Source organism: Barbus barbus, assembly GCF_936440315.1.
Source record: "Barbus barbus genome assembly, chromosome: 6".
Taxonomy (NCBI): domain Eukaryota; kingdom Metazoa; phylum Chordata; class Actinopteri; order Cypriniformes; family Cyprinidae; genus Barbus; species Barbus barbus.
Window position 1 is genome coordinate 8,245,895 of NC_136734.1, and position 12,380 is coordinate 8,258,274.

The following is a 12,380-nucleotide window of genomic DNA, read 5'->3' on the forward strand; positions in this document are numbered from 1 at the left end:
CGCCTCTAAAATAAGTCTTTATGGGAAGACAGAGGAAGGCCAGACTAAACAAGCAGCAATTCCAGAACCCAGAAGAGTAACATACCTCCTGAATTCAGTGGTGGAACAGTGACCTCTGATCTTGAATGAGACATGAGATTAAACCATAAAAGCTTTTGCAGTACAGAAGGATAAACAAAGATATGCTGGTTCCTTACATATTTTCGCAGCTTAGTTTGCTCTATCAATCAGTAGAATCACAAAGCAGCTTCTCCAGTCTGCATCTACACATTAGTATATCAGTGAAAAGTGACAATTCAATGAAAGTACATTTGACACAGTAAGAGAATTAGCAAATTTGCTCATTTAAACATTCTTATAAACTTTTATACAGTGAATGCTTCACTAATATTTTTGCCATATAACATTTCAGGTGTCTCTGCTGCACTGACAATCTTGACCCAGGTTCATTACAGATGAGTTTGTGAGCAGGTTCTGATTGGAGACCTAAAGAGAGTCAAAGACCTGCTCAAAACCAGCATGAAGAATAAGTACAAGTGTTTGAGGAAATCAAACTTCAATAGATTCAAACCCTCCTGAACAGGATTTCAACACAGCTGTACTGAGGTTTTACAGTTGGAGAAAACTACAATCTGCTGCGATGGCATCTTTAAACCCTTGCTTGAACCTGGATAGGAGAAGAAAGATCAAATCAAGACTTTTCTTACTAAAAGTATCGCTGGAATCAGGAAAAAAACAGTCTCTGTAAAGTTTATTCTGGACTGGGCAGAGGGAAAAGCCAATCAGGATGTTGATTTAATGTTTGTGCTTCCATTTCGATAGCTGAACTTGATTCAAGATCATCAGTACAGTCTTCACAGGCTTCTGCTGGACTCTCACCCTGAACTTCAAGATCTGGATTCAAAGTTTATGAGGTGTGTTCAGTTTTGATGGTCTTGATGAAAGCAAAAATACACGTTTTCAGACAGTGAGAAGGTCTGTGATGTGAATGAGTGTTCATCAGTGGGTGTGCTTATATCAAACTTCATCAGAGGAGACCTGCTTCCCTCTGCTCTCATCTGGATCACCACTAGACCAGCAGCAGCCACTCAGTTCCCCTCAAGACACACATGATAGAAATTCAGGGATTCAATGAGCCTCAGAAAGAGGAATATTTCAGGAGGAGAATCGGTCATCACACATCAGAAGAACAAGAAGCCTCCACATTATGTGCCACATACCCTTCTACAGCTTAAGACTTTCTACTGAAAGATCCATCAATCTGTTCTTTTGTCTGCTGGAAGAGAAAGATCAATCAATAGAGATTCAGGAGTTTGTTAAATCAGACAAACACTCAGAGAAAAATCTCTCTCCTGCTCAGTGCTCAACAACTGCCTACATGCTTCAGATGTCAGAGGCGGTGCTGAATGATCTGGGCCTCAAGACATACAACACATCAGATTAGGATAGAGTAGGACTGATATCAGCTGTGATCAACTGCACAAAAGCTCTGTGAGTGTTACATAACACCTTTGAAAAGCACAACATAAAAAGGAGCAAATTTAAGTGCTGTTTTATGATGTCTTGATTATATAGTTATAGTCTTGATAATGATAATGTGTTTTCTCTACTTGAAGTTGAATACTAATGTAACTATCTAGATCCCAAGGTGGCAGATTACTTTAATACAATATCTATGCACACCGGTTTTCTCATAGTAAATGAGATTATAAAAACATTAGAAAAAAAACCTAAACGTAATATTTAACAAAAATATATATATAAAAAAATGAATACAACAATTGCAATCATTTTGTGTCTTTTATTAGGTTTATGCAAAAACAAGAGATTTGACAGGTCCTTCTGTGTTTTCCTCAAATGTTACAGTAAATATAATATACTGTATTTTAATTCTTAACTTCTGCATTTGGTGTAAGTTGTTTATGGGCAGTGGTTTCCAAACACATTACTTGAGTACCATGTTTGAATTTAAAGTCATTTAAATTGTATTTTGTTAAATTTACAGGTTTGATACCTCACTTCATAATTCAAGAATTGAGTTGGAATTTATTCGGTATTCAAATATGAATTTGTGTTTATTTATAACCCTTTACATTTGTCTATAAAACTCACTGAATAATGTGCCTTGCTCTCTTTCAGTCTCGTAAAGGAGTTCAACATTTAATTCAATTTAGTCATTTCGATAAACAAATTATTGCATAAATGTGCTAAAGCCGACATAGTCCTTTTTGTCTTGACCTGGAATGCATTATCAAAAAAAAAAAAAGTTACCAATACATGCCAAATAATTTATGGTGGTTTCTGGAAATAAATGCTGTCTGACGAAGCAGGTTATATATATCTCATATTAGTATGTTTATACACTGCATAACCCATAAACCTTGCTGCTTGCACCTAGATGCAGGTTGCTGTTTTCACATGTTTTCTCATGAATAAATTAGTATCGCAACAGGCAACAGCAATTTCAACGCCTCTCATAATAATTAAAAACGATCTGACAAAACAGCGTCCGGGTTTATGACAGACAGATAACAGGATCCGTGAGAACCTACAGAAGGCCTGGCAGCTTCAAGGTAAGTTTTCCTCAGGATTGTCCATGAGAGACTTTATCCAGCTGGTGCCATTGATAAGTTTGGTGGTTGCAATAATGTACTCAGTCCCACTATCTTCCATATGAGACAAAAACCGCAGAGCAGCGATTTCAGCATACGTCACACCGCCAAGGAAGAAGACAAGGGTGGTTCTGTTTTCTCCTGGCTGACCTGCAAATTAAAGAGAAGGAGAATGGTCTCTCAATCAATTAGCAAAATAGAGAAATGTTACAACCGTATGCATCAAGACCTATTTATACAGCACTTTTATTTATGCACACTACATGCTTCAAAGCAGATTTACAGAAATAATATATAATAATAACGTCATAATATCCTCATACCTTACGGTCAAATTTCACAAATTAGAGCTGTGTGATAAAATAGTTTACATTTTGAGACAATACAAGAAAACAGGCATGAGATTTGCTATATAGCATATTTAACTTTAAATTTAATACATGAATCGGATAAAGTTGTATCCAACTTTATATAGAGCTGTATCCTTTTTTATATATTTGCTTTAAAGAATGTTACAAGGTATCTGATCCATCGTAATGTATCTTGAAACTCAAGTTTTTTTGGGGGGCCAGACAAAATTCTATAGGAATTACATTAATAATTATAAATAAATAATTGTTTAGATTGTTTTTAAATTAAAAAAAGTAAACCTAAAGATAAACAGATGTATAAAAATGACAAATTTATTTAGTGCATCACAAATCGAAGTGTTCTGTTCATGCATACTAAGATGAAGCACTTCAGTCTGCTCTTTCCTTGCTTTTTGCTCGTGGGAGCAAAATTTACAAGCTAGTTCGTTTATTACTATAAGATGGTTAGGACTATGATTGTTTTACTGATCTAGAATGACCATCATTTTACGAAGTAAATCATGTCAACGGTCATCACTTACGTTTCTTGTGAAGGCCTGTGGGAACCAGCTGTCTTTCTTCAAAGTGTGGACCAGGCAACATCTTCAGCACCTCCTCTATGCTCCTCCAACCAGGACGCGCGAGCACTTGTGTTAGACGAACACTGAGTGGCGCATAGCCACTGTACACATATGAGATGTCATTGGGGTTCTAAAGGAAAGTTAACACGCATTAGTCATTTCCCAAACTACAAATAACGTAGTCCTTAGATGTGGCACAGTAAACTAGGAATTAAAACGGCTAAAAACAATAGGCTTTTGTGCCATTACATCAGGCAAATGTGTGTAAACCGTGTACTTCTGCAAATGTAGATCCCACACAAATGCTGCTGTAAATCATTTCTCAAAACTAACGGGAATTTTCTAAGGCATTTTTACAATCATTTTTAACTAACTGAAGTATATTTGATAGTGCTAAAGTGGAACTATTGCAAGTACACTTTAAATATCTTGCATTTAAAGACCAGTATTTTAAAGAGCATACAATCTTCATCAATAGTGACAGTAAAACACACTTTAGACTTAATATTATGAAATGTGTACTGTGCACTAGTACTCCAAATAATGTTTAAATACTTTTACATCAGTAAATCTAGAGAGGTATGTCAGTAAATATTTTAATAGATTTGAACTACACTTAGCAAGAAATAAATGTATTTTAAATACATAACTTTTTACACACAGGTGCCCTTGCAAGACAACCATAAGTGTAGATCACTAAATTATTAATCTAACACTTGCCAACCACAGTGTCACAATATTTTCTGTATTAATTTTAAACAGTGTATTTGCATATTAGTAAGGTTTAAAACCCAGCATACTTGTGAAATATTTCGCCTTTTAAAGTGTGCATGCACTAAATATACTATTTGTTTTGATATTGTGTAATCTAATGTAATGACCTTAATAAATAAAATAAGGTTTTCTGATTGCTTTTAGGAGCTACTACGATGTTAATGTTTTCTCTTTTGCTACTGGAGCAAATAGGAACACAAAAATATTGTTTCCACTCTTAAAAGTTTACCCAACTATGACAACTTCTGAGATCCAAGGAAATGTGAAAAGCGTCCATTAGTTCAAAGCACTGGTTTGAATTTGGGTGGGGAACATCTGACCAGTGCCGGCCATTTTCAGTTATATAAACACAGAGATCCTCACTAAAAATAAAAGACAGGTCAAACCTGTTCGTTGGCATCCTCCATCCACAGTTTGAGTGTTTTCCTGATTGTGGGGTAGTTGTTTCTCATGGTGCTTTGAGGTTTGAGTAACCCAACCTTTTCCAAGTTCTTGAGGGTCAGAATGTGCTTGTAACCGTACGTCTAATCCAACAAAACACAAACATGATAAATGTTTATGGCATTATTTATAACTCACTGCTATCATCACCACAAACATTTACTGTTACACGTGATTCAAATTCACTGTTATGAATTCACAAAATCCATTTAAAAGGAAATAAAAGCAAACCACAAAGAAATTTCCCCTATCCAACCTGAAGGATCTCCTTCTTATAGTAGTCCAGGACTTTCTGTTTGAGGCCGTTGTTACAGACAGACTGCATGCACACCAGTCGCAGGATTTTTATCAGAGGGTCTTTTTGTGCTATGCAGTCTTCTATATATGTGCTGACCTGAGAGTAAAATCACAATAAAAACACACTGAACAAAAAAATGAATTAAACCTAAAATATGATCTAACCCCAGAGAATTTAAATGAACCATGTAAAAAAATGTATTCTCATATTTCTAAAATATTAGAGGATCTAAGTGGACTTGCATATTAAACTTCATTCTTTTCTGTTTGAACAATAATTGTGGTCCATTGTATTTACACATGTAATACTTTTGAAAAAGTAAGTACACCCTCTTGCAGGACATTTAGTTCAATAGATCCATTAACTGCAGTGGATCCATCGGTGAGCTAGTGATGTAATGCAAAATTTCTCCTAATCGGTTCTAAAGAAGAAACAAACTTATCTAAATTTTTTCATATTCTACTTGTTTTCTTTCATTAAAAAAATAACCTTGCTACGTGCACTGCGTTACGCTAACTGAGACTTGTCATATTGTTGCTCTTTTGTTGATTTTGATTGCTTCTAATGTCCTCATTTGTAAGTCGCTTTTGATAAAAGCGTCTGCTAAATGACTAAATGTAAATGTAAATCTTGTGCAAATGTTCATTTTTGGGTGAACTATTCCTTTAACACAACAAAAGAACTGGGCTTTTCTTTTAAAGTTATATAAATCATAAAAAACTAAAATAATTTCTTCAATTATACTGCATTCACATTGGAATCATAAACAAAACAGGCACCTTGTCTGTGTCTACTCCAGTCATAAACTCTTGTTCAACAGTCAGACTGTCAAAGAAGTCTTCTGAGGCTGAAACACAGGAAAGCAAGGCAGTTTGAGAAAAAAAAAAATAATCCAAAACTGGCAAGTGAAAAACTGAATGTCTCATAATATTATCATAGAATTTATCATAGAATTCCTTCAGTTTGTTAAAATTACTGGGAAACACCTTTACAGTCCAATGGACGTCCAGCAACCACATGACATTTTGCTGAATTACAAAAACAGGATATCGCAGGATATGAATGCAAAATTGTGTTTTACTAAATGCTAATTCTTGATATCAGCAAAAGAAGGATTACTACTTGTTGCAGAAATTCTAAAAAATAAACATCATTAGTAGAATTAGCAATTGCACTTAACTAAATAACTTAATCCTGGTTAATACTCTAAATTTACAGCATGAAAAGAGAGTAAGAAAAACAACAAGGCTGTACCAACAGCATTTCTAACCAGGCCATGTTTATAAATACATATATATTGTTCAAATTAAAATAGAAATTATAAGTTATAAGTTATAAAAAATATGAAAGCAATTCTTAGTATGTTATTAGTTGGTCACTCTATATTACTAGTCAGAATTATATTTTCTGTAAACTATAAACTAGTTTAAAATAAAATAAATTCCTTCTTTTTTGTGTGTACAAACTGAGGGATGAGCCACAGTTGTTGTCTGTTGTAATTGACAGCATTCCACAGACCTTAAGCAGAAAATAAACAGAAATATTTCTTTAATTTCTGAACGTACAAATGATTGGTCTCAGACTTACTTGTTATGTCCTTAATGAGTTCAGCAATGGAGGTGTGATTAGCCAAGGAACCCCGAGCTGCCTGCATGTGAGGCAACTGGGAAACAAACTGTTTAATCTCTCCAACAGTTTTTGCATTGTGTCGCTCCTAGCACAGAGACAAGAACACCAGATAATTAATGGTAAACACTAGCAAATCAGCATATTAGAATGATTTCTGAAGTATCAAGTGACACTGAAAATTCAGCTTTGATCAAAGGAATAAAAATAAAACAGTCCTTTTGAATTGTAATATTTCACAGTATAACTGTTTTCCTGTGTTCTTGATCAAATACATGCAAACGGTTCACTAAAATCGTGGAAAAGGGAAGTGGAAGGCTTATTTTCTTGCTAAATATATTTAAAATTAGTAGTTCTTGGTTTGTCTCAGCCAGCAGGCTTACAAAAGCAGCACAAACCTCAAACGCAGCTGATATAATCTTGGCTTTCTTGCTGAGAGCTGCTCCCACAGCATTGAAGTTCTTGTCCCGTATTTCAGCATAAAGTTCCTCGGCTGAGTTGAGCTGCAGTTTTTTTGGCTCAGTGGGGAGATCTTTCCCACCTTCTCCCTGTTTCTTCTGTGCAAACTTCTCAGGCGGAAGCTTCACATAACCTGCCAAAGCAATAAAGGTATGATAGGACAGACTACTGGGGAAAACAATCTTATAGTGTTCAAATTATGCACTTCTATTGGAAAAAATAAATCTTATACAATCTTCATAAGTTCTATATTTCTATTTATTGAAGTATTTATTTTATGTCTGCACAAATTTAAAACTCATTTACCATTGGTGATGCCAAAAATCTCATCAATAAGACCCTCATAGGTAAGTTGGGTGGCTACTGGCGTAAGCAAATCCACGTTGCGATCCAACAGGAGGAGGGTATCAAAAACAGGCAGGATTTGAGTTTGACTCCCTGCAAACTCTCTCTTCATCCGCAACATCATGTTGGCCACATGCTGAGAAAGACACAACCCAATACCACCATGCAACAAATTAAAAAAAAGAGAGAAATAAAAACAAAATAAATCAGTGCAATGTAAAACAAACTACAACAAATAAGTACCACTGAGGAACAACTAGATACTAGATGGCATCAAATGTTTGAAATGAATAGGCACAAATGTTTGAAAAGAGAAGGCCATGTTGACACAAATGATTTTCTACTCACCCTTGCACACTCGCCTTTGCCAAATATTTGCGGTATTGTTCCATAAAGTGCTTGCATAGTCATGAGGCCCTTGGCAGCGTGATACAGGCTTGTCTGATCATTCTCTAAATAACATTCCTTCATAATAGAAAACAGTTATGTGAACATCACAATCAGCTCTTACATATGTCAGCACAACGTTTGCCAAATATTTGATGTTATGAAATCACAGATTTTTGAACGAGACACTTTTGCAGCTTAACTTCAATAAAATTATACTCATATTTGATCTGCACATTTCTAAGACCTCTAAGCTATCAACATGATCAAAATTTTACTGAAAAACCTGTTGTATACAATCTACTACATGCCCTCTGTCATCAGACTGGTCATTTAAAAACAAAATTAGCATGTAAAAGGTCTTAAATGGTACAACTGTAAAAACACCCCTTTCATGTTCACATGTGTTTTTGCTGTGAAATCTTTATAGATTTTTATAAAGTAAACCCAACTTTTGTGTTATTAATATTTCAAGATGAATGAAGCAACTTACTTGATTATCCATACATCATTTTTTTTTTTAAATCATGTTAAAATTTGAGTATCAAATATAAGGTTTTTGTGGAAGGTTTATTTGTTCTTCTCTTTATTATCATTGTGTTGCATTGCATTCAGTGTTTTGAAACTACACAGCTTTGATCAAACTAAGAATTTAAATATGATCTTTATAAGACACATTATTAGGAGATATACAGTGAGAACTGATAGTGATAACATGATTATATGCAAGTAGTCTGTTATAAAAATATAACAATGTCGCTGATTTAAATTACAAGCTATTAGCATTTCATCTTACTTTTTACCAATATAAATATCAGCATCTGCACTAAATTGCATAACTGTGCTCAGGCCTGTGAATAAATAAACTGTTCCTAAACTGACTATTATTTCATATGTCTGGCTTTACTAAATATGCACAGCATTTGTATGCATTTAGAACTATCCTCTATGTTCCGTAAAACCTTAATAATAATGTTACGTCTATGACTTAATGCATTATATGTTGGTTTTGTTGTTGTTGCTGTTGTTTCGTTCCTTTTTAGGATTGGTCCTGGACATACAGGTCCTTTTCAAAAAATTAGCATATTGTGATAAAGTTCATTATTTTCTGTAATGTACTGATAAACATTAGACTTTCATATATTTTAGATTCATTACAACACAACTGAAGTAGTTCAAGCCTTTTATTGTTTTAATATTGATGATTTTGGCATACAGCTCATGAAAACCCCAAATTCCTATCTCAAAAAATTAGCATATCATGAAAAGGTTCTCTAAACGAGCTATTAACCTAATCATCTGAATCAACTAATTAACTCTAAACACCTGCAAACGATTCCTGAGGCTTTTAAAAACTCCCAGCCTGGTTCATTACTCAAAACCGCAATCATGGGTAAGACTGCCGACCTGACTGCTGTCCAGAAGGCCATCATTGACACCCTCAAGCAAGAGGGTAAGACACAGAAAGAAATTTCTGAACGAATAGGCTGTTCCCAGAGTGCTGTATCAAGGCACCTCAGTGGGAAGTATGTGGGAAGGAAAAAGTGTGGCAGAAAACGCAGCACAACGAGAAGAGGTGACCGGACCCTGAGGAAGATTGTGGAGAAGGACCGATTCCAGACCTTGGGGGACCTGCGGAAGCAGTGGACTGAGTCTGGAGTAGAAACATCCAGAGCCACCGTGTACAGGCGTGTGCAGGAAATGGGCTACAGGTGCCGCATTCCCCAGGTCAAGCCACTTTTGAACAGAGAAGCAGCACTGGACTGTTGCTCAGTGGTCCAAAGTACTTTTTTCGGATGAAAGCAAATTTTGCATGTCATTCGGAAGTCAAGGTGCCAGAGTCTGGAGGAAGACTGGGGAGAGGGAAATGCCAAAATGCCTGAAGTCCAGTGTCAAGTACCCACAGTCAGTGATGCTGGTGTTGGTCCACTGTGTTTTATCAAGGGCAGGGTCAATGCAGCTAGCTATCAGGAGATTTTGGAGCACTTCATGCTTCCATCTGCTGAAAAGCTTTATGGAGACGAAGATTTCATTTTTCAGCACGACCTGGCACCTGCTCACAGTGCCAAAACCACTGGTAAATGGTTTACTGACCATGGTATTACTGTGCTCAATTGGCCTGCCAACTCTCCTGACCTGAACCCCATAGAGAATCTGTGGGATATTGTGAAGAGAAAGTTGAGAGACGCAAGACCCAACACTCTGGATGAGCTTAAGGCCGCTATCGAAGCATCCTGGGCCTCCATAACACCTCAGCAGTGCCACAGGGTTTTGGGTTTTCATGAGCTGTATGCCGAAATCATCAATATTAAAACAATAAAAGGCTTGAACTACTTCAGTTGTGTTGTAATGAATCTAAAATGTATGAAAGTCTAATGTTTATCAGTACATTACAGAAAATAATGAACTTTATCACAATATGCTAATTTTTTGAAAAGGACCTGTAATGGGAGTCTGCTGGTGGTTGGACCGGAGAAGAGGCCGGGACTATAAATTCCCTGGCATTCCACTGGAGGGGGCTCTCTGCCTCTTTGATCGATTGCTCATGATTGTTGTGATACTGTGCTAGTTGGTGACTATGTGGTTGCGACTGATTGTGTTTTCTGTTCCAGCCGAGTGCCTTTATTGACTTGTGTGAGCCTTATCGTAGGACATTGAACCATGTTTGTAAAATCGTAATTGTGTTGTAGAGCAGTAGGGGGTGAGTGCCTTGTTTCTTTTGTAGGCCATTAGGCCGTTACTTTTTCTCCTGTTTATTGGGCAGATAAGGAGATAGGGAATTTGATTGTATGTTTTGTTTCTTTTATTTTGATCTGTAGGGAAGTTAGTTCTTTTGTGGGGAAGTTAGTTTCTGTTTGTTTACTATTTTTGGCATTAGCTCACCCCTGAAGATTTCGCTTCTGATTGTTTTCGTATGTTTTGAATATATTGTGTATCTTAGCCGAGAACGGCGGATACTATTGCAACATACACGAACAAGAAAACAAGGAAAGAGAAATAAAATGATCAACTCAGATGAAGTGGTTGTGTTATTTATGTTACAGTCTGACCTAGACCAGAGATCGTAACAATAATAATAATAATGTTATTTTGCATCCTTGGATATTTCTAGTCATGGTCTGGCTAATGCTGAATCAGAAATCCTTCAGAAGATTAATACAAATCCATACTAACTTGACATTCAAACACTGTCTTACTCTAAAGGAACTCTCAGACTCCATGGAAAGAAGATCTCCATCATAAGGTATGAGGTCCAGAATGTATTCATCGATGTTTGTGAAAGAGTTCAGAACCCCTTTCTCTTTCAGCCGCTGCTCACACAGGAGACTTCGGCGAGGCACAAACAGGATGTGGAATTCTCGTGGTTGTAATTTATCCTCACTGCAATGCAAATATCAAAATGTAATCTCATCAGCGACACAGCATTACTGTCATTGACTACTGCCAGCAATCAATGCACATTATTAAAACTACCTTATTATTTCCTTTAATCAAAATATCTGTTATTGTGGAAGCAAGCATCGTCTCAAAATTAAAAATCAGAATGTTCCATAAACAGCTTACGGTATACAGAACAAAAGGTGATAGACAACCCTATTGTATTTGTTCAGATTTTATTAAAAGCTTATACTCTTCTCAGGCCATTTGTTTGACTCTTCAGTTTAGTGCTGGATAGTCCTGCCAAAAGAAATTAGATTTTGATATGCTGTTTTGTTGACTTACCTTGCAACATTTTCTGCAATGATGTCCATCAATTCCAACCTTGGTCGAACGAAAAAGACAATGTTCTTGACGGAAGCGGATGGTATACGACCACCTTTGAGGGTGAACATTTTCTCCACTTCATGTTCCTTTTGAAAAAATGAAATTGAGACAAAGACCTTCTTGAAAAAGCATAAAATAATCATTAAAGTAGTCTCCAGTGTCTTTGAAATATGAAATTATATTTTGTACACTATTTTTTGGTACAATTTCTCTCACCTTCAAAAGGGAATACTGAGCAATTAAGCCGAAAGGTCCAGTAAGATACTCGTCCCAAACAATGGCCTTAAATAAATAATAAATATGCGAAAACACATACATTAAAGGACAATAAAGCTCTAAATGTCCCATGTCGACTGACAGCATCACTGAACAATATTTGCAGTAATAATCTCTTGCAACCACAACATACAGTACAGTTCACATTGTTTTAACATGGTCAAATCTGTGACAGCAGGAGAGGACAGTTTTAAAGATTCTTCTGCATTAGTATAAAAGCAAAGCGCTTTACCTTGCTTCCCGAACATTTATCTAAAAATTCGCGCAGGTCTTTTCGTGCCGCTTCTCGCAAAATATTTAGGTTTACTCTGCCGCAAAACAAATGCGACGCCATATTTCCTGAGTCACAATCATATGACTTTAACGGCCTTGGGATGTCACATGATTCGTCTTTCAAAATAAAAACCAGCATTTGTACATTTTATTTCAGTATTTTCCAATACAATTGAACATAATTTCAATATTT

The 12,380-nt window shown here is 36.0% G+C and overlaps 1 protein-coding gene across 1 annotated transcript; it reads right to left on the reverse strand.

The window, feature by feature from the left end:
• Positions 1 to 1,783: 1,783 nt before the first annotated feature.
• Positions 1,784 to 12,296, reverse strand: LOC306870607 (vacuolar protein sorting-associated protein 33A). The gene is made up of 13 exons (XM_079417980.1): positions 12,147 to 12,296; positions 11,855 to 11,920; positions 11,597 to 11,724; positions 11,071 to 11,254; positions 7,835 to 7,951; positions 7,448 to 7,622; positions 7,081 to 7,274; positions 6,644 to 6,770; positions 5,836 to 5,903; positions 5,015 to 5,152; positions 4,704 to 4,841; positions 3,505 to 3,673; positions 1,784 to 2,762 (listed from the first exon to the last, which is right to left on the reverse strand). Exons 1-13 carry the CDS (start codon positions 12,246 to 12,248, stop codon positions 2,569 to 2,571), a joined length of 1,800 nt encoding a protein of 599 aa, XP_079274106.1. The 5' UTR covers positions 12,249 to 12,296; the 3' UTR covers positions 1,784 to 2,568.
• Positions 12,297 to 12,380: the final 84 nt, after the last annotated feature.